Source organism: Pangasianodon hypophthalmus, chromosome 9 (genome assembly GCF_027358585.1).
Source record: "Pangasianodon hypophthalmus isolate fPanHyp1 chromosome 9, fPanHyp1.pri, whole genome shotgun sequence".
In the NCBI taxonomy this organism is placed as follows: Eukaryota; Metazoa; Chordata; class Actinopteri; order Siluriformes; family Pangasiidae; genus Pangasianodon; species Pangasianodon hypophthalmus.
Genome location: NC_069718.1, coordinates 28,101,213 through 28,125,335, shown reverse-complemented (window position 1 = coordinate 28,125,335; position 24,123 = coordinate 28,101,213). Strand labels below are relative to the sequence as shown.

General features: G+C 37.4%; 1 protein-coding gene and 1 long non-coding RNA gene across 2 annotated transcripts in view; both read left to right on the top strand.

Annotated features, from left to right (window-relative positions):
• Positions 1-499: 499 nt before the first annotated feature.
• Positions 500-2,418, top strand: LOC128318894 (uncharacterized). The gene is made up of 3 exons (XR_008302322.1): positions 500-596; positions 757-878; positions 1,339-2,418. It is a non-coding gene; the product is annotated as an uncharacterized LOC128318894 (long non-coding RNA).
• Positions 2,419-11,995: 9,577 nt separating this feature from the next.
• LOC117597947 (NLR family CARD domain-containing protein 3-like) overlaps positions 11,996-24,123 on the top strand; it is a 76,881-nt gene continuing 64,753 nt past the window's right edge. Inside the window, exons 1-2 of the mRNA XM_053237012.1 lie at positions 11,996-12,108; positions 17,302-17,418. Of these exons, the coding sequence (XP_053092987.1) occupies positions 11,996-12,108; positions 17,302-17,418 (230 nt within the window). The remainder of the gene's footprint in view (positions 12,109-17,301; positions 17,419-24,123) is intronic.

The following is a 24,123-nucleotide window of genomic DNA, read 5'->3' as shown; positions in this document are numbered from 1 at the left end:
GAGAGCCTTTTGAGCTATAGGAAAGCTCTTAGTGCTGCTAGATCAATGTATCTCTCAACCCTAATTGAAGATAACAGAAATAATCCTAGATTCTTATTTAATACTGTAGCAAAATTAACTAGAAATAAGACCACAATAGAAACACGCACACAATCATTATATAGCAGCGATGATTTCATGATTTTTTTTTTCCTATAAAGCATTGAATGGTCTCGCGCCAGAGTACCTGAGCAAACTTTTGGTCTTTTATGATCTGCCACGCCTACTCAGATCAAAAGGTTTAGGCTATTTGTTAAAATGTTCAATTCAATTCATAACAAAAAGATTTGAGAGGCCCACTTTTAATATAAAACAAGTTTCATAATGTGAAAATGCACTGTTCTATTTTTACTGTTTACTGTTTTACTGCAGAATCACTTAAAAATCCACCATTAAATATTGTTCAGTTTCATAAACATTGCTCACACACACACACACACAGAGCCAGCCCTTCCTGCTCTGCAGAGTAAACCGTTAGACAGTACCAGTGAAAGTAAATCACAGCAGCTCCATTTTGTGTCGAGGGGAAAATAAACCATTTCAGGAGTAAAAACACAGTGAGTATTTAAATCTAAAGCTATAATATATAAACACACTGAAGTGACACTAAATGCAGAAGAGTTTTGTCGGTTTGTACTGAAGTTTTAATGTACACAGGTTGTTTTAGGACTTGATACTTGATACTATTTCCTGTAAGTGAACTCTGTGCTGATACAGGGTTTGATTTAACACACCGAAGTTGGAGTGAAGTAAACGTGTGTCCTGCTGTAATCTGGAGAAGGAAACATGACCTCCAACATGAGAGTGTCTGGAAAACTGGACATAAAAAAATATGAGAGGTGAGTTACTTTTCCATTCACCAGCAATAAATACACACCGTCTCATGGGAACAGATCTGTATCTCTAAACACTCACTAGTTAACAGAGGAACTAAACTTTGCTTTAAGGTGTTTAATAGCAGTGAATATATCACTGATCTGATGTAAGAACAGTTTAGAGAAATCATTCACTGAGAGAAGAGTAAAAAGGACTGTGTAATGTGTAGCATAAGAGCAGCATAGCTTTGAGTCAGTGAACTCTACAGGCTTTAAGACCCAGCTGAGTCAGTTAGCTGTGATTGGGACTCCTGACATCAGAGTAATTCCTGAGGTATGAGGCGAGTCTCCTGTTTGAATAAGTGTGCAGACTGTAGCTGAATTAAAAAGATGGAATTATTGGTGTTTAATGATGAACACATTGTTTAACAGTGCTGAGACAGCAGAGTATTAATTATTGCTGATATTTCTGTTGTAATTCTAGAATGATGGAGGGAAAGAGATCAGACTCACCAGAACCCAGCTGTGTGTCCATGAAGAGTGACGTGTCAATGGATCGTCCAATTAACTTCAGAGACAGAGACAGTTCTACTGATGTGAGGTCAGTATAGTGAGGTGTTTTACGGCAGTGTTCCACCTGATCAAACTCACTCGTCTCATTATGAAGCCCTTCATGAGCTTTATCAGGTGTTGAAGAAGTTAAAAATCAAGGTAGGGCTGAATCCTTAAATAAAGTATTCATGGCTGAATATTCAATACTCTCTCTTGAATGTAATCAGTGATGTATTCTGTTGCACTACTTTAAAATAGTAACTTATTCAGATTAGTTTTTAGAATGCTTTTAGATTACATATTTTAAAGGCACAGTTGGAAGCATTATGATGTGGTTTTGGTCATTTTTGTCTCATTTTGCTTCTTATTATTCAGTGATTTGTGTTGGTAGCTTGCTGTTTCTTATGCAAAGCCCTGCTAAATAATGAGTTTGTTAATTACTTGTTCACTGCATACAGTTAAAAGCTACGAAATGGACTGACAATACCAGATAAATCCCTTCACATTCACACACATTAGGTATTAAGTATTGTGTAATAAATTTAGCTTGTTTGCCTCGCACCTCCAGGGTTGGGGTTCAAATCCTTCCTCTGCCATGTATGTGTCTCCCCATGCTTCAGGGGTTTCCTTCCCAGTCCAAAGTCATGTGTCGTAGGCTGACTGGCATTTCCAAATTGTCCATAATGTATGAATGGGTGTGTGATTGTGCACTGCAATTGGCACCATATCCATGTCCTCACCTTGTGCCCTGTGTTCCCTGGGATAGGCTCCAGGCTCCTCGTGACCCTGTGTAGGATAAGCAGTACAGAGAATGTATGGGTGGATGGATGGATGGATGGATCTTGGATTGGTTAACAATATCTATAGGAATAATCCGCGTATGTTGTGATCAGGTGTGTGGGAAGATGCTTGAAGCAAGCTGGGGCTGCCTACCAAAAGTAAAAGTGTAAATCTATTTTTTTTCTCACAGCATTATAACTCGTCAGTCTTGATCATGACAACTGGTCTTAACACTCCAACCACTCGCTTTTCAGCTCATTTGCATTTTCATTTTAAAAGTGTTTCTAACCTATTAACCACATCATTCAACATGTCAAGTTCAGCTGGCATCAAAGATTCATGTAGTCAGAGGAAACAACTGACTACAAAACACTTTGAAACACTTTGTTAGCAAATGGCTGAAAGCAAAGCAGTGTAGACGAGTTAATCTCATTTCCCCTCTAATTTTTATTGATTTAGTTTATTGTAGGCTAACTGTAATCACATAGGCCTAGTGGTTAAACAACCACTAACTTCACAGCTGCAGTGTTATAATCAAACTTTGACATATTACTTCTATTTGAGTAACTGAAACTCTTTTCTGCTGCTTATTTGCCTTTTTTCCTTGCCAAATTTCGGCTTTTAGGTTTTAGAGTGAGTGTCCTTCCTCAACAAGTAGTTACTCAATAAATAATTCAAATATATATAAACGCAATCTAAAGATTTGAAGCTATAATATATAAACACAGTGAGTATCTAAATCTAAAGCTATAATATATAAACACAGCGAGTATCTAAATCTAAAGCTATACCATATAAACACACTGAGTATCTGAATCTAAAGCTATAATATATAAACACAGTGAGGATCTAAATCTAAAGCTATAATATATAAACACATTGAGTATCTAAATCTAAAGCTATAATATATAAACACATTGAGTATCTAAATCTAAAGCTATAATATATAAACACAGTGAGTATCTAAATCTAAAGCTATAATATATAAACACACTGAGTATCTAAATCTAAAGCTATAATATATAAACACAGCGAGTATCTAATTCTAAAGCTATAATATATAAACACAGTGAGTATCTAATTCTAAAGCTATAATATATAAACACAGTGAGTATCTAATTCTAAAGCTATAATATATAAACACATTGAGTATCTAATTCTAAAGCTATAATATATAAACACAGTGAGTATCTAAAGCTATAATATATAAACACAGTGAGTATCTAATTCTAAAGCTATAATATATAAACACAGTGAGGATCTAAATCTAAAGCTATAATATATAAACACAGTGAGTATCTAATTCTAAAGCTATAATATATAAACACAGTGAGTATCTAATTCTAAAGCTATAATATATAAACACAGTGAGTATCTAAAGCTATAATATATAAACACAGTGAGTATCTAACTCTAAAGCTATAATATATAAACACAGTGAGTATCTAAATCTAAAACTATAATATATAAACATAGCGAGTATCTAGATCTAAAGCTATAATATATAAACACAGTGAGTATCTAAATCTAAATTTATAATATATAAACACAGTGAGTATCTAAATCTAAATTTATAATATATAAACACAGTGAGTATGTAAATCTAAAGCTATAATATATAAACACAGTGAGTATCTAAATCTAAAGCTATAATATATAAACACAGTGAGTATCTAAATCTAAAGCTATAATATATAAACACAGTGAGTATCTAAATCTAAAGCTATAATATATAACCACAGTGAGGATCTAAATCTAAAGCTATAATATATAACCACAGCGAGTATCTAAATCTAAAGCTATAATATATAAACACACTGAGTATCTAAATCTAAAGCTATAATATATAAACACAGTGAGTATCTAAATCTAAAGCTATAATATATAAACACACTGAGTATGTAGATCTAAAGCTATAATATATAAACACATTGAGTATCTGAATCTAAAGCTATAATATATAAACACAGTGAGGATCTAAATCTAAAGCTATAATATATAAACACAGTGAGTATCTAAATCTAAAGCTATAATATATAAACACAGTGAGTATCTACATCTAAAGCTATAATATATAAACACAGCGAGTATCTAGATCTAAAGCTATAATATATAAACACAGTGAGTATCTTAATCTAAAGCTACAATATATAAACACAGTGAGGTTATAAATCTAAAGCTATACCATATAAACACACTGAGTATCTGAATCTAAAGCTATAATATATAAACACAGTGAGGATCTAAATCTAAAGCTATACTATATAAACACAGTGAGTATCTAAATCTAAAGCTATAATATATAAACACATTGAGTATCTAAATCTAAAGCTATAATATATAAACACACTGAGTATCTAAATCTAAAGCTATACTATATAAACACAGTGAGGATCTAAATCTAAAGCTATAATATATAAACACAGTGAGTATCTAATTCTAAAGCTATAATATATAAACACAGTGAGTATCTAATTCTAAAGCTATAATATATAAACACATTGAGTATCTAATTCTAAAGCTATAATATATAAACACAGTGAGTATCTAAAGCTATAATATATAAACACAGTGAGTATCTAATTCTAAAGCTATAATATATAAACACAGTGAGGATCTAAATCTAAAACTATAATATATAAACATAGCGAGTATCTAGATCTAAAGCTATAATATATAAACACAGTGAGTATCTAAATCTAAAGCTATAATATATAAACACAGTGAGTATCTAAATCTAAAGCTATAATATATAACCACAGTGAGTATCTAATTCTAAAGCTATAATATATAAACACAGTGAGTATCTAAAGCTATAATATATAAACACACTGAGTATCTAACTCTAAAGCTATAATATATAAACACAGTGAGTATCTAAATCTAAAACTATAATATATAAACACAGCGAGTATCTAGATCTAAAGCTATAATATATAAACACAGTGAGTATCTAAATCTAAAGCTATAATATATAAACACACTGAGTATCTAAATCTAAAGCTATAATATATAAACACAGTGAGTATCTAAATCTAAAGCTATAATATATAAACACACTGAGTATGTAGATCTAAAGCTATAATATATAAACACAGTGAGTATCTAAATCTAAAGCTATAATATATAAACACAATGAGTATCTGAATCTAAAGCTATAATATATAAACACAGTGAGGATCTAAATCTAAAGCTATAATATATAAACACAGTGAGTATCTAAATCTAAAGCTATAATATATAAACACAGTGAGTATCTGAAGCTATAATATATAAACACATTGAGTATCTGAATCTAAAGCTATAATATATAAACACAGCGAGTATCTAGATCTAAAGCTATAATATATAAACACAGTGAGGATCTAAAACTAAAGCTATATTATATAAACACAGTGAGTATCTAAATCTAAAGCTATAATATATAAACACAGTGAGTATTTAAATCTAAAGCTATAATATATAAACACAGTGAGTATCTAAATCTAAAGCTATAATATATAAACACAGTGAGTATCTAAATCTAAAGCTATAATATATAAACACAGTAAGTATCTAATTCTACTGTATGGATTAGTTATACTGACAGATCTTGTGAGTTTCAAGAGCAATTACTTAAGAATTCTACAGTAGAATAAAATGATCTTTATGGTGAGCATAGAGGAGCTCGCTGTGAACTGATCTGACTGGGTTTGATTGTCTACCAGTTTGAAATGTCCCTTTTATAATGAATCAAAATAGCCTCCTGGTTCAATTACATTGCTAGATTCACTGATTTTGAAGAGCAATAAATTTAAATTTCTAGAGTTAAATTCTACTTTCTACTTTATATTTCTAAATTAATTCCTTTCTATTGTAAGCATAGAGTAGGTCACTGTATACTGATTTGAGTGGGTTTGAGATTTGAAATGTCCATTTTATTTCAGCATTATGTAAGGAAACATTAATATTTAATAATATAATAAAAATTAATATAATGTGAATATATTATAATTAATATAATTTTTTTTGGTGTCAGAGACTTCCTCTGTGAAATGTTCCATCTATATATTTTGAAATGTATCCATGGTTAGATTTATAATAATAATATTTTATATTATTATATTAATATATATTTTATATTATTATACTTTATATAATAATATTTTTAATAATAATAATGAAGTTTCTTAAATGATGTTTTTATTTTTATTTGCCTTAATGATTTATACTGTCTCTACAAACTTGATCGATTTTGCCCATTATTTAAAAGTAAAGGCGCAAATATAAAAACATTTACCCTGGATACTCATAAATACTGTGACCTGTTGTGTGTTGGTTTTGTTATTTATTTAAATGTCAGTTTGTATATAAGTAGCTTTGGGTGTGTAGGAGCTCGCGGACGCTCGCTTTCGGTGTTATTACCGCTAAGTGTCTAAAAGCCGCGCCCCTGAATTGCACGAGCGGCCTGATTAACCGTAGTTTCAGGAAGAGCGGCTGCTTTAACCGCAGTGTCCTGTAGGAGTTATAAAATCATGCAGGATTGCTCCCTTGTGCAGCAGCTGTCCTGGACATTCCTGCATGTTTCTGTTGTACTGAAGGCTCTGTTCTAAAACCTCTAGGAATATCCTGCACAGTTTGTTCATGCATGTTACCACATTCGTCATTTTCCCTGCTAGCAGATGCAGAATTTGAATCCTGGCTTTCATTAGTCTGAGGAGTGTGCTTTTGAGAAGTTCAGTAATTGCACTCTGTGCTGCTTTGGTACCCTTTGGCAGAAGAAGGGACTCCGTAGTGTTTACTGTGGGAAACTGAGCCTCATTTGATTATTAAAAGTGATAAGTTTAGTTATTTACTATGTTTCTGTAGTTATGAGTTAAATTATGATAGTTAATCATTGCACCGATGTTGGAGTGAAGTAAACGTGTGTCCTGCTGTAATCTGGAGAAGGAGACATGACCTCCAACATGAGTGTGTCTGGAAAACAGGACTTAAAGAAAGATGAGAGGTGAGTTACTTTTCCATTCACCAGCAATAAATACACACCGTCTCATGGGAACAGATCTGTATCTCTAAACACTCACTAGTTAACAGAGGAACTAAACTTTGCTTTAAGGTGTTTAATAGCAGTGAATATATCACTGATCTGATGTAAGAACAGTTTAGAGAAATCATTCACTGAGAGAAGAGTAAAAAGGACTGTGTAATGTGTAGCATAAGAGCAGCATAGCTTTGAGTCAGTGAGGTTGTAGTAGATTTATAAACTGGGGTAGTAATTTGCTTAAGGTTAAAGTGATCAGGAATGTGTGTCAGAGAGACCATGTGATCTAAACCTGGTCATCTAAAATATGCTTCACTACAATATTCCCCAGAGCATGTTTGGTAACAATCTAATCCATATATCATAGTGAACAGTGTGGTGACATTGTAAATCATATAGGTTTAGAACACAACATTTACAGTATATGTTTACAGCCATGTGTGCGTTTTCTTCCCACACACACACCTACACTCACACATATATATTGTGAGACCACCTGGCAACTTGGCAGAGAATTGGAAGGTCTGGTTCAGAAATTCGAAGTGTACCTCATTGCTAGCGGCGTGGCAGAGAAACCAGAAACAGTGCAGTGTGCTACCTTTCTTCATATTGCGGGTGAAGAAGCCATTAAAGTGTACAACACATTCCAGTTCACGGAGTGAGACGTGAATAAAATCAAGGAACTAAAAAAGAAATTCAAAGAATATTGCGAGCCCAGAAAGAATCTACCATATATTCGCCATATGTTTTTCACGAGAGCGCAAGGCTCAGGAGAAACAATTGATGAATACGTCACAGATCTTAAACACACGGCGAAAGACTGTGAATTCGGAGATTTGACTAATTCGCTTATCAGGGGTAGAATCGTATGCGAGATAAAAGACGACAATGTTCGTGCAAGGCTGTTGCGTGAGGCAGACCTCACGTTGAAAAAAGTGATAGACACCTGCAGGGCCAACGAGATAACGTCAAATCAAATGAAAATGCTAGTTGAAGAAGTTGACATGAACAAGATAAGCAGTGTCAGAAACACAAATAAAAGAGGAGGCAAAACAGTGCAACGTGAACAGAAAAGTAAACTGCCCACAATGGAAAGTCAACACAAGGCACATGCGAAATGTTCGAGATGTGGTTATCAGCATGAATACAAAAAGTACCCAGCTTATGGACAAACTTGCAAAGCCTGTAATAAAAGAAACCACTTTGCAAAAATGTGCAAAACACAAGTCTCTACAAAAAAAAATAAAATACAGGCAGTAGATCAAGGTGAACAACGTGATGAAAAAGATGACTTCATTGTAGGAACCATTGAGGTGCAAACAACTCAAACAATGAAAAATGTGCACACGGTCACCACTGAAACACAAAGTCAAAAGGACAAATGGACTGAAAGCCTGAGAATGAACAACAAGAGTGTCACGTTTAAACTAGATACAGGGGCCGCATGTAATATAATATCCCACAATGTGTTCAAGTCACTGGAAACACAAAGAAAACTAAAAAATCCACCTGTCACTTAATTACATATTCTGGCAACAAGATGTCGCCTGTGGGACAAGTACAACTTACCTTCACCTACAGAAAACAAAAGCACAACATCCAATTTCAAGTAGTCGACGGCAACGTACCTGCAATTCTTGGACGCATAACCTGTGAAACGTTAGGAATAGTGAGAAGAATATATGAAATAAAGGCTGAAGATGACCCCTTGAAAGACTTTGATGACCTGTTTTCTGGCCTTGGTTGCTTACCAATTGAGCATCACATTAAAACAGACCCCAATGTTTCACCAGTGATTCATCTACCAAGAAAGGTTCCTGTAGTCCTCAAGGACAAAATAGTTGAAGAGCTACACAAGATGGAAAGTATGGGAGTAATAGCAAAGCAAACAGATCCAATAGACTGGGTGAACAGCATGGTAACAGTAGTGAAACCGAACAAGATACGTATATGTATGGATCCACAAGACCTTAATAAAGCAATAAAGCGTGAACATTACCCTCTACTGACAGTGGAAGAAGTGGTATCCAGCATGCCAAATGCAAAGATATTCTCTGTCCTGGACGCTAATCAAGGATTCTGGCAAATAAAACTAGATAATGAGAGTTCGAAACTCTGCACATTCAATACGCCAATAGGAAGGTATAGATTTCTTCACTTACCGTTTGGTGTGTTTTCAGCCAGTGAAGTCTTCCAGCGTGCAATTGCACAGATGTTAGAAGGTCTTGAAGGTGTGATCAAAGTCATAGATGACATCCTAGTATGGGGAGAAACAACAGAAGAACATGATCGCAGACTCATCAAGCTGCTGGAAAGAGGAAGAGAATGGAATCTAAAACTAAACAAGAGCAAGTGCCAGACAAGAACGTCAAAGATAGGATATCTTGGACACATCATCTCAGAAGATGGTATCAAGCCAGATGATGAAAAGGTGAGAGCAATCGTGCAAATGCCACCGACTGAAAACAGACAAGCACTCGAATCTATCCGACATCAGTGCTCCTCTTCGAAAACTGTTAGAAGATGATGTTCAGTGGCACTGGGAGGAAGAGCAACAAAAAAAACAAAAAATTTACTAGTAAATGCACCAACACTGAAATTCTTTGATGTACAGAAACCAGTGACACTTTCAGTTGATGCCAGCTCAGAAGGGATCGGTGCAGTCATTCTGCAAGATAAAAAGCCAGTGGCTTATGGATCTTGAAAAAGAGCTGCTTGCCATAGTCTATGGATGCGAAAAAGCAGTCCAAACCGTAAAAAACCTGTTAAAGAAAGCTTTTCCATTTGCTACTCTGGTCATTGTTCAATTCAAAGAGGCTCAGGGGTATAAAAATGTGTATTATACAATGTAATGGGAGGCTCTTCCATCAGAGGGATGCTTTACCATCGAGCCTCCTATGCCCGCAACTCTGCCCTTTGACTCTGTAAGTTCTCTTCATTTTTATTCTTCGTATATTGTGCATTTGTGTTTTGTACAATAAACCCATTCTTTACTTTATCTCCAAATACTCAGTAGTTCTTCTGTATGAAAATATGTTGTATTAAGAGTCCATGACTAGTCTGATTAGTATGGTTATTAGAAATAGTTTCCTAGATAAAATTTTAGTATGTTAGAAATGTTTGAAAGCAACCTCTGACAAGCCAATATAAGAGACTAATACTTGCAAGTTTAAATAAAACCTCTGATAAGTAAATAGGAAAGGTCTAGGTTTGCATGTCGATAGAAACCTCTGAACTGACAGAATAATTATTTAATAAATATAAAAGCCTCTGAAATAAGAATGTCGTTTTATAATGAAAGCTTTGGATATAGGTGTTTTAGATTAAATACAATTGGAACACTGATATATTACACTTCTAGCAATAACTAGAAGATTATTCTTTGGAGTCAGATAATTAAGTTTTATAAATCAGAGTCAGATATTTAAATGATAAAACTTAAACCTTCAACCTTCAGCTGCACCTATTCTGTTCCTTAGTCATAGGAGAGCAGCAGGCTAAGATAATACTTTATATAATTTATATTTTAGTCCTACAAACTCTACAGGCTTTAAGACCCAGCTGAGTCAGCTAGCTGTGATTGGGACTCCTGACATCAGAGTAATTCCTGAGGTATGAGGCGTATCTCCTGTTTGAATAAGTGTGCAGACTGTAGCTGAATTAAAAAGATGGAATTATTGGTGTTTAATGATGAACACATTGTTTAAACTTGCTAAGACTAGGCATGAAACGAGGAAAAGTGGAGACGACAGAGGAGACTCTGTGATTAGAAAAGAATGTTTCTCAGAAAAGTAGGGCTAATAGAAACTGTATGCTCTATTAGGTAATAACACTTACTATACTGAGCTGGAGGGCTGTGGTGCTACAGAAGAACATTTATACCTGGAAAATGAATGACAATATAAATATTTTATTCATTAATTTATTAATTCAGTCATTCATTCAAAAATTTGTTACTAAATATGTTAGTGTCAATTAGGAAATCCTGAAATCAGTGTACTGTGTTAAGAGGATACTGTTAAAGGTGCAATTACTGATTATTACAGGCACACATTACCTAGAAATTTGAAGAACATGATAAGAAAATTCAATGGTAATGATCAGTGTATTATGTGGCTGAAAAAAAATCTGTTTGGAAATCTGCCTTCCAGACCGGAAGTGTTTGTTTGGTCCTAGAAACTCCCCAATGTCCCTTCATGCAGGCCAAATGAATCGAGGCTGCAGGATTTGTGCCGTAACGCTTCCTTATGATTATCTTAACTTTTTGGACTAATAAGTAAGCATGCTTTGAGGCAGTTAGGTTTCCCCCTCACTACTACCTCTGCTGCAGCCTAGTGTGTAAGGAGAGGTAGAGCTTTGTACGTCCAATCTCGATCCAATTGCCTGAAGAGCTTTGTGATCCATGACACCTGATATTTCTGTTGTAATTCTGCCACACATTACACGTTGCCTTATGAAAATCTGCTCTGGAGACAGAGAGTCATAGCACATCTTGTTCATTGTCTCATTACAGGATTACATCCTCATTTAATTTTCAACAATGGAATATAATTTTTCGACAAATTGTGAAGCAGATGTTCACAATCACTTTTTTTCCACACATTTCTTCTGTCTTGGCTTTGCTTCATTATTTCTCTGCCTTATGTGATTTGCTGCTGGTCAAGCTAGAAATGTTCATGTGTCATATGCTACACTAATTCAAAATCAATATAAAATCATAAACAATGTTATATTAGCATGCATATTTCTCTTAAATGTTTAGATCTAATCATATGTGTGTTCTAGAATGATGGAGGGAAAGAGATCAGACTCACTAGAACCCAGCTGTGTGTCCATGAAGAGTGACGAGTCAATGATACTTCCAGTTACCTTCAGAGACAGAGACAGTTCTACTGATGTGAGGTGAGTATAGTGAGGTGTTTTATAGCAGTGTTCCACCTGATCAAACTCACTGGTCTCATTATGAAGCCCTTCATGAGCTTTATCAGGTGTTGAAGCAGTAAAACACTAAACTGTGCAGTGCTGCAGCTCTCGGACTGGCAGTGAGGAAAACTGCTTTAAGAGTTCAGTTCAGCCTGCAGTCCCTGAGCTGGAGGGTCTGTGGTGCTACAGAAGAACATTTACACCTGGGAAATTAATGACTATGTAACTATTTTATTCATTTATTTTCGAAACATTTGATTCTAAACATTATAGTGTCAGTTAGGAAATCCATGACAGCAGTGTAGTGTTTTATGTGCATAGTGGCAAAGGTGCAATAATTGGTTTTTACATATACATATCACCTGTAAATTTGCAGAACATGTTACAATAAACAATGATCATTGCCATGGCCTCAGCACATGTGTATTGTATGGCTGAAAAAAGTTTGAAAATCTGCCTTTCAGACCAGATGTGCTTGCTTGGGCCTTGAGTCAGTCATATTATAGACACTCCACAACGTAACTTCACAATGCAGCAAAGCTCAGTTTCTTTTGTGAGGAAAGAAACATGGCAGAAGCCTATAAGGTTTAGGGTTGCCACCTTCAATAAGGTTTGCAAAAACAATCATGATTTCTATTTTGTATTTTTCCTCATCCCTCCAAAATTAGTTTCTGGTTACACCACTGGGAGCACAACTCACAACATGCTACTGAATTGTTTTTAGACTGACATCAAGTGCAGCACACATGCGTTGATTTTAATCCATGTTTCAGGATGCGGTCAGGCCAGCGACGATACAAACCGGAGTGCACATATATACACCAGTTTGCGGTAACTGCCTTTGGATGGCTACGCTGTTGGATCTGCTGTGAATTCTGGATAGTGTGAAAATGTTGAGCAGTAGTGTACCATAGACCGTTTCGATAATATTTTTTCCAATGAATTCAAATGTGTTTGACGTGTGCCGTAAAACTTTCTTCTGTTATGATTAACTTTTTGTAATATTAAGTAAGCATGCTTTGAGGCAGTTAGTTTCCCACTCACAAGCCTCATGCTCTGTATGCGACTACCTCTGCTGCTGCCTAGTGTGTAAGGAGAGGTAAAGCTTTTACTGAATATTAAATGGAAATATTACGATACACGATATAAGCAACAAATTCGTCTCGCCAGAGTTTTGTATTGTGATATTCAAGACAACAGTATTCTGCCTCATGCCTAGCTGAGACAGCAGAAAATTACACAAGGATTTTGGTCACATTCCCAATTAAATTCAGTAATGGAGAAAAAAAATATTTTACATATACAGTCACGTCCAGAAGTATATGGACAATGACAGAGTTTTTGTGATTTTGCCTTTATACATCACCACAGTGGATTTGAAATAAAACAATCAAGATGTGATCGAAGTGTAGACTATCAGCTTTATTTTAAGAGGTTCCTCAAAACTATGGCATTTACCATTTAGGAATTACAGCCATTTTAAGCAAAGAACCTCCATTTTCAGGGGCTCAAAGGTATTTGGACAATTGACTGACAAGAAGTTAATTAACCAGGTGCGGTCCATTCCCTCATTACTTCAAGACAAATGAAGCAGATAAAAGGTCTGGAGGTGATATCAGGTATTGAGTTGGCATTTGGCAGCTGTTCGACTGGAGCTACCAATATGAAGTCCAAGGAGATCTCAATGCAAGTGAAGGAGGCCATCATTAGGCTGAAAAAACAACATAAATCTATAAGAGAGATAGCAAAAAGCTTGGATGTGGCCAAATCAACAGTTGGGTACATTCTTAAAAAGAAAGAAAGCACTGGTGAGATCAACAACATCAAAAGGCCTGGAAGACCACAGAAGACAACTAAAGTGGATGATCGCAGAATCCTTTCCTTGGTGAAGAAAAACCCCTTCACAACATCAACAGAAGTCAAGAATACTCTGGAGAAGGTGGGCGTATCATTGTCAAAAGCTACAATCAAAAGACGCCTTCATGAATGTAAATACAGAGGGTTTACAAGAAGGTGGAAACCACTGGTAACATTCAAGAACAGGAAAGCCTGATTAGACTTTGCTAGAAAACATCTAACAAAGCCTCCCATGTTCTGGAATAAAATTCTTTGGACTGATGAATCCAAGATTAACTTGTACCAGAATGATGGGAAGAGAAAAGTATAGTGAAAGAAAGGAACAGCTCATGATTCAAAGTATACCACATCATGTGTAAAACATGGTGGAGGCAGTGTTATGGCATGGGCATGTATGGCTGCCAATGGAACAGGCTTACTGGTGTTTATTGATGATGTGACTGCTGACAGAAGTAGCAGGATGAATTCTGAGGTCTATAGGGCTATACTCTCTGCTCACATTCAGGCAAATGCTACAAAACTGATAGGATGCCTCTTCACAGTGCAGGTGGATAATGACCCTAAACATACTGCGAAAGCAATTCCGGACTTTTTGAAGGCAAAGAAATGGAATATTCTTCAATGGCCAAGTCAGTCGCCTGATCTCAACCCAATAGAGCATGCTTTTCACATATTGAAGACAAGACTGAAGGCAAAAAGACCCACAAACAAGCAGCAACTGAAGGTGGCTGCAGTGAAGGCCTGACAGCATCTCCAGGGAGGAAACTCAGAATTTGAGTTTTGAGAACATGGGCTCCAGACTTCAGGCAGTCATTGACTGCAAAGGATTTTCATCCAAGTATTAAAATTATGGTTATATTTACAATTATGTCGCTTTGTCCAAATACCTTTGAACCCCTGAAAATGGAAGTACTTTGTTGAAAAAGGCTGTAATTCCTAAATGGTAAATTCCATATTTTTGTATAACCTCTTAAAATAAAGCTGAAAGTCTACACTTTGATCACATCTTGATTGTTTTATTTCAAATCCATCGTGGTGGTGTACAGTCAGGTCCATAAATATTGGGACATCGACACAATTCTAACATTTTTGGCTCTATACACCACCACAATGGATTTCAAATGAAACGAACAAGATGTGCTTTAACTGCAGACTGTCAGCTTTAATTTGAGGGTATTTACATCCAAATCAGGTGAACGGTGTAGGAATTACAACAGTTTGCATATGTGCCTCCCACTTGTTAAGTGCCTCCCACTTGTCAAGTAATGGGACAATTGGCTTCTCAGCTGTTCCATGGCCAGGTGTGTGTTATTCCCTCATTATCCCAATTACAATGAGCAGATAAAAGGTCCAGAGTTCATTTCAAGTGTGCTATTTGCATTTGGAATCTGTTGCTGTCAACTCTCAAGATGAGATCCAAAGAGCTGTCACTATCAGTGAAGCAAGCCATCATTAGGCTGAAAAAACAAAACAAACCCATCAGAGAGATAGCAAAAACATTAGGCATGGCCAAAACAACTGTTTGGAACATTCTTAAAAAGAAGGAACGCACCGGTGAGCTCAACAATACCAAAAGACCCCGGAAGACCACGGAAAACAACCGTGGTGGATGACCGAAGAATTCTTTCCCTGGTGAAGAAAACACCCTTCACAACAGTTGGCCAGATCAAGAACACTCTCCAGGAGGTAGGTGTATGTGTGTCAAAGTCAACAATCAAGAGAAGACTTCACCAGAGTGAATACAGAGGGTTCACCACAAGATGTAAACCATTGGTGAGCCTCAAAAACAGGAAGGCCAGATTAGAGTTTGCCAAACGACATCTAAAAAAGCCTTCACAGTTCTGGAACAACATCCTATGGACAGATGAGACCAAGATCAACTTGTACCAGAGTGATGGGAAGAAAAGAGTATGGAGAAGGAATGGAACTGCTCATGATCCTAAGCATACCACCTCATCAGTGAAGCATGGTGGTGGTAGTGTCATGGCGTGGGCATGTATGGCTGCCAATGGAACTGGTTCTCTTGTATTTATTGATGATGTGACTGCTGACAAAAGCAGCAGGATGAATTCTGAAGTGTTTCGGGCAATATTATCTGCTCATATTCAGCCAAATGCTTCAGAACTCATTGGACAGCGCTTCACAGTGCAGATGGACAATGACCCAAAGCATACTGCAAAAGCAACCAAAGAGTTTTTGAAGGGAAAGAAGTGAACTGTTATGCAATGGCCAAGTCAATCACCTGACCTGAATCCGATTGAGCATGCATTTCACTTGCTGAAGACAAAACTGAAGGGAAAATGCCCCAAGAGCAAGCAGGAACTGAAGACAGTTGCAGTAGAGGCCTGGCAGAGCATCACCAGGGATGAAACCCAGCGTCTGGTGGTGTCTATGCATTCCAGACTTTGGGCTGTAATTGACTGCAAAGGATTTGCAACCAAGTATTAAAAAGTGAAAGTTTGATTTATGATTATTATTCTGTCCCATTACTTTTGGTCCCTTAACAAGTGGGAGGCACATATGCAAACTGTTGTAATTCCTACACCGTTCACCTGATTTGGATGTAAATACCCTCAAATTAAAGCTGACAGTCTGCAGTTAAAGCACATCTTGTTCGTTTCATTTGAAATCCATTGTGGTGGTGTATAGAGCCAAAAATGTTAGAATTGTGTCGATGTCCCAATATTTATGGACCTGACTGTATAAAGGCAAAATCACAAAAACTCTGCCATTGTCCAAATACTTCTGGACCTGACTGTATGACTCCAATAGCATATGCTAAGGCATTAATAGTGAAAATAAAAATTAAATGCGATCACTTTAAAAAATTTGAATCACCCTTTCTGAATCTCATATAAGTATTCTTTAATAAAGTGTACATTCTGTTGTATGTCCAATCTCGATTTGATTGCCTGAAGAGCATTTTTATCCTTGGCACCTGATATTTCTGTTGTAATTCTGCCACACATTACACGTTGCCTTCTTTAAATGAGTTTTGGAGACAGACAGTCATAGCACCTCCTTTTTTCTGTTTCATTACGGGATTAGATCCTCATTTAATTTTGAACATTAGAATTTTTTTTGACAAATTGTGAAGCAGTTATTCACAATCACTGGATTTTGTTTCACACAATGCTTCTGTCTTGGCTTTGTTTCATTATTTCTCTGCCTTATGTGATTTGCTGCTGGTCAAGCTAGAAATGTTCATGTGTCATATGCTACACTAATTCAAAGTCAATATAAAATCATAAACAATGTTATATTAGCATGCATATTTCTCTTAAATGTTTAGATCTAATCATATGTGTGTTCTAGAATGATGGAGGGAAAGAGATCAGAATCACCAGAACCCAGCTGTGTGTCCATGAAGAGTGACGAGTCAATGATACTTCCAGTTACCTTCAGAGACAGAGACAGTTCTACTGATGTGAGGTGAGTATAGTGAGGTGTTTTACAGCAGTGTTCCACCTGATCAAACTCACTGGTCTCATTATGAAGCTCTTCATGAGCTTTATCAGGTGTTGAAGCAGTAAAACACTAAACTGTGCAGTCCTGCAGCTCTCGGACTGGCAGTGAGGAAAACTGCTTTAAGAGTTCAGTTCAGCCTGCAGTCCCTGAGCTGGAGGGACTGTGGTGCTACAGGAGAACATTTACACCTGGGAAATTAATGAGAATATAACTATTTCATTCATTCATTCATTCATTCATTCAAACATTTGTTTCTAAATGTGTTCGTGTCAGTTAGGAAATCCTGTATTGTGTTAAAAAGGAGACTGTTAAAGGTGCAATAATTGATTTTTACATGTACACATCACCTAGAAATTTGCAGAACATGAAAAAAAGACAATGGTCATGGCTTTAGCAGAGGTGTATTATGTGGCTGAAAAAATAAAACCTGTCTGGAAATCTGCCTTCCAGACCGGAAGTGTTTGGTTAGGCCTCGTGTCAGTCATCTTATAGAAACTCCCCAATGTCCCTTCACTCCGCCCCCATCTCAGCTTGTTTGGAGATCAAAGAAATATCAGCAAAGCCTGTAAGCTCTAGGGTTGCCACCTTCAATGAGCAAAAAAATAAATAAATAAATAAATAAATAGGTGATATATTTTCAGGTTGTCTGTCTATCTGAGATTTTCATTGGCACATATCGTTAAACCATTTTCCTGCTTCTACAGATTTGCTGTTGTGTTTTTACTGATAGAAGAATGATGATTTAACACTGTGTGGATTATTGAAGAGAAAAAGGATATGATGACCCTGTTTTTTTTTTTTTTTTTTAATAAAATACTTAAAATATATCTATGGATTAAAATATATTGGATAGACTGTATGGTTATTAATTTATTCTTTTTAAATTCTAAAGTGACCAATGTTTAGAATGTAAAGTAAAATATTTATTATTCACAGATGAGCTCCAGCATTGTCCAGCATTGAGGCGTCGAGTGGAACAAACTCAAAAAAGAAAAAAAGAAAAAAAGAAAAACGAGCTAGTCAGTTGGAGGAAGCTTTTCACTTTATCATCATCATTTCCTTATTATTCTGCAGTGTCTTATATTTATGCTGTGTATTATTATTCTTACTACTCAACTGCTCGTTATTATGCGTTTCCCCACTATTCTGTTATTCTATCATCATTATTATCATCATATAGTCCATATTACATGATGTGTTTTGTTTGTTCACAGACCGCAAAAGAAGAAATCAAACATCAGCAGAAATCAGTTGGAGTCCATATTTAAGGTGTGTGTGACTTGTGTTGTTTTATCAATGTGCAGCAGAATTATGGGTAATCAGACAGTTGTAACTGTGGTAATAGACAGTTTTTCTTTTTTTCATAAAATAAAAGCATCTCTCACTGTGTAACATTATAATATTTAGATCTGTTACTGTGTGTTTCTAACCAGGAGCTGGAACACAAAGTCATCACTCTGATAAAGAATGAGCTGAAGAGGTTTAGGAAGCTCCTGAGTCCAGATTACCCAGCATGCACTGAGAGGGAGGTGGAGGATGAGGAGGATCTGCACAGTGTCAGAGAGGGAGCGCTGAAGATCACACTGCACGTCCTGAAGAACATGAACCACACAGATCTCGCTAACACACTGCACAACAGTAAGAGCTCTGAGTCATGGCTTTATTCCATCAGGTTCACTTTAGAGAGAGGAAATTGTTTTAGATATTAACGCTTTTAGTTTTAAGTTTGATTTTAGTATCATGTACATCTGGTGCTTTTCTGTTCTGTTCGTGGTCCAGCTTGTGGTTACTCTGTACAATGGTCCTGTTCCTTCAGTAATATTTAGTACATGAATTAGGAATGAACAGCAGCATTTGAAAGAATTTGACATTTTAAATTGTGCTCAGGGATTTTGCATTAACACATGTTATTACTTTGTTTATTAGAGTCTGTGGCCTCTGTGTATCAGTCAAAGTTGAAATCCAACCTGAGAGAGAAGTTTAAAAGAATTAATGAAGGAATCTCACAGCATGGAAGCTCAGCACTTCTGAATGAGATCTACACAGAGCTCTACATCACAGAGGGTTGGACTGGAGAGGTCAATAATGAACACGAGGTGAGACAGATTGCGACAGCATCCAGGAGACCAGCAACACAGGAGACACCCATCAAATGTAATGACCTCTTTAAAGACAAGTCCATCAGAACTGTGCTGACTAAAGGAGTTGCTGGAATTGGAAAAACAGTCTCTGTGCAGAAGTTCATCCTGGACTGGGCTGAAGGAAAAGCAAATCAGGACGTCACCTTCATGTTTCCACTTCCCTTTAGAGAGCTAAATTTGATGAAGCAGCAAAATCTCAGTCTGATGAATCTTCTTCATCACTTTTTTCCAGAAATGATAAAACTACAATTAATAGGCTCCTACAAAGTGGTGTTGATCTTTGATGGTCTGGACGAATGTCGACTTCCACTAAATTTCCAGAACAATGAGAGATTGTGTGATGTGACAGAGTCAGCCTCAGTGGATGTGCTGCTGACAAACCTCATCAAGGGGAATCTGCTTCCCTCTGCTCTCCTCTGGATAACCTCTCGACCAGGAGCAGCCAATCAGATCCCTTCTGAGTGTGTAGACCAGGTAACAGAGGTACGAGGCTTCAGTGATCCTCAGAAAGAGGAGTACTTCAGGAAGAGGATCAGTGATCAGAGCCTGGCCAATAAAATCATCAGACACATGAAGTCTTCCAGAAGCCTCTACATCATGTGCCACATTCCAGTCTTCTCCTGGATTTCAGCCACTGTTCTAGAGAGAATGTTGGGTGAAGCAGAGAGTGGAGAGATCCCGAAGACTCTGACTCAAATGTTCACACACTTCCTGATCTTCCAGATCAAACACAAGGACCAAAAGTACCATCAGAAATGTGACTCTGATCCTCAGCAGACCAGAGAGAGTATCCTGGCACTGGGAAAACTGGCTTTCCAACAGCTGGAGAAAGGAAACCTGATCTTCTATGAAGAAGACCTGAGAGAGTGTGGCATTGATGTCAGAGAAGTGTCAGTGTACTCAGGAGTGTGTGCCCAAATCTTCAGAGAGGAGTTTGGGCTTCAACTGGGGAAGGTGTTCAGCTTTGTACATCTGAGTGTTCAGGAGTTTCTGGCTGCTTTATATGCATTTCTCTGCATTATTTTTAGAAAAACAAATGTGGTAGTGAAGCAAAGCACTGGACTTTTTAATTTCTTCAGAAATCCAAACATGTCTGATTTCCTCAGGAGTGCAGTGGACAAGGCCTTACAGAGTGAGAATGGACACCTGGACCTGTTCCTCCGCTTCCTTCTGGGTCTCTCCCTGGAGTCCAATCAGGCTCTCTTACGAGGCTTAATGCCACAGACAGGAAGCAGCTCTCACAGCAAACAGGAAACAGTCGAGCACATCAAGAAGAAGATCAGGAAGAATCCATCTCCAGAAAAATCCATCAGTCTGTTCCATTGTCTGAATGAACTGAATGATCATTCTCTAGTGCAGGAAGTACAAACTTACCTGAACAGAGGAGATTACTATCGTCTCAGTGGAACCAGACTCTCTCCTGCTCAGTGGTCAGCTCTGGTGTTTGTGTTACTGAACTCAGAACAGGAGCTGGATGAGTTTAATTTGAGGAAATATGACCGATCAGAGGAATGTCTTCTGAGGCTGCTGCCAGTGGTCAAAGCCACCAGAAAAGCTAAGTGAGTATTTTTATTAATAAATGTATTACTGCATGGTTTGTTATTTTAATGTAACACTGAACTGAACTGTTTGGATTAATACTTGTGAATTGTTACTTTAATCATCTTTAAGTTAACACATTTAATACTAACACATTATGTCTGCACTGAGGACTGAGTGATATGGACAAAATCTTGTATCACAATATGGATAATTTCACATCTTGAAAATGTGTTTATATACAGTCAGGTCCATAAATATTGGGACATCGACATAACTTCTGACACAAACTTTCTCTTTAGTTTGGATCTGTTTGGATGTATGTGACTCCACCTGTACTCGGGTCCACACCAAACACCTGATCCAGTGTGTGTGTAAAATCAGAGGTCTTGAGGTGTCAGATTTATAACAGTACCAGCACAGAGAACAACACACACACATTGTTTACCGTCTCTATATTCAACATATAACTGTCACGCTCCGCTCCGACACCACACCTGCACTTCCGCATTCCAGCCGGAGTTTTCATCCCGCATCCACATCCGCTGTGTGGAAGCGCGAGCACACCTGTTCCCCATTTCCCCACTGACTGCTACCTGTATAAATAAGCTACACGTGCCTCCATACAGCGCTGGGTTATTGTGTGTCTGTCTTGGAGTTATTGGAAATATTTCATTGGAATTATTCTCTGTGGGTTTATCGGCTCAGACCTGGTTTGTTTATTGGCTTTGATCTTGTTCTGTCCTTCGGATTTTACGGACTTCCTGGTTCCTGACGTCATCGTGCTGCGGGTAACAAGACTGTGTTCTCTGTTGTGGATTTATGGCGGTGGATTTAGTCATTGACTGTTCTGTGTACACGACCCTATAGACTGAGACCTGGAGTTTCCCCACACCTCCACCTGCCTCTAACTCACTGTAAAGTACCACTAGTACTGGCATGTTATTAACTGGTAGTGTACAGTTCTATAATTCTTTATTTTCTGTAATAAAATGCACTATATCTGCAGTGTTGGTTGTAGAAACTTGAACACAGATCAGAGTGTATTGTTTGTAGGCTGCTCGCTCTCACGTGTGTGTTATGTACATGACCTAATGGTCTTATAATAAATTGTAGCTGAGAGATTGTGGAGTGCAGAAAGACGTCCCTGCTCCTGTAAATGTGATGATGTTGTGTCCTGTCCTCTGATTTCTGTGTGTGAGAGAAACACACTGACATTTCTGTTACATGTTAAACTTTAGCCGTATTATGGCTGTGTTTGTGTGTTTGAGATCAGTGTTCTGACATTTCATCATTTCTCTTCCAGGCTGTGTGAGTGTAATCTGACAGAGGAAAGCTGTAGAGTTCTGTCCTCAGTTCTCAGCTCAAACTCCTCCAGTCTGAGAGAACTGAACCTGAGTTACAATAAACTGCAGGATTCAGGAGTGAAGCTGCTCTCTGCTGGACTGGAGAATCCACACTGTACACTGGTGATACTGAGGTAGACACACACACACACACACACACGTCAGATTATCACTTTATCACCAAATATTACATACAGAAATGATTGTGTTTTTATCTAGCTGTAAATTTTAGAATATGATTTAAATGTTTGTAAGAAAGTGAAATGTGTTTGTGAGAATCAGATTTACTTTCTAGATTAATACTAAATCATGAATAAATAAAAACTGTACTTATGAATTGTAATTATAGCTGTTTAGATCTTGTGTCTCTGCTAGAGGTGTAACACAATGCTATTATCTGTATCTGTTTAGAGCTCAAAATATTCATAACTGTTGCCGTATTCGGATTTAAACAGGAAGTGGGCGTGGTCTGTAGCAGAGGGTTTTTCATGTAAATTCTAATACATTTATTTTCATTTATTTACTCATTTATTTATTATGGGTTTTTTTTGGTGCGCTCGTGAAATTCCGACAGCGCGGTTTTAGGACTCCGCTGCCGAGCATTCATCTGGCGAATCTCCGCTCCCTAGCAAATAAATCAGACGAACTACAACTCCTCACCCGCACAAACAAGGACTTTTTAAACTCTGCTGCGCTTTGCTTCACGGAAGCCTGGCTGAACGGAGCCATCCCGGACAGCGCGCTTCATCTAACGGGCTTCCAGCTGTTCAGAGCGGATCGCGTCACCGAGTCGTCGGGGAAAACGAGAGGCGGTGGATTATGTTTTTATATCAATGAAGGCTGGTGTACAGACGTGACAGTTTTAAAGAAGATGTGCTGCCCAGATTTGGAAGCTCTCTTTATTAACTGTAAGCCCTTTTATTCGCCGCAGGAGTTTTCTTCGTTTATTCTGGTGAGTGCGTACATTCCTCCTGACGCGCGTGTGAGCGCGGCGCTAGAACTGTTGGCCGATCAGATCACACACACAGAGCAGCGTTACCCGGACTCTTTCATCATCATTCTCTGTGATTTTAATAAAGCTAACCTCACCCGCGAACTGCCTAAATACAGACAGCACATCACATGCCCCACCAGGGACAGCAATGTACTGGACCATTGCTACACTGTTTTAAAAGAGGCATACCACTCTGTCCCCCGAGCAGCTCTGGGACTCTCTGATCACTGTTTGGTTCATCTTCTACCGGCTTACAAGCAGAAACTTAAATCTGCTGAGCCTGTAGTAAAAACTGTAAAGAGATGGACTACTGAAGCAGAGCGGGACCTACAAGCCTGCTTCGACTGCACTGATTGGAGTGTTTTTGAGGCTGCAGCTACTGATCTGGATGAGCTCACCGACAAGGTGACGTCCTACATCAGTTTCTGTGAGGACATGTGTGTCCCCACCAGGACTTATTTAACATTTAACAACGACAAACCTTGCTTCAGTGCAAAACTCAAACAGCTTCGCCAGGCCAAAGAGGACGCCTACAGAAGTGGGGACAAAGCCTTGTACAAACAGGCCAAATACACACTGAATAGGGTGATAAGAGTGGCAAAGCAAAACTACTCTGAAAAACTGAAAAAACTGTTTTCAAGTAATGACT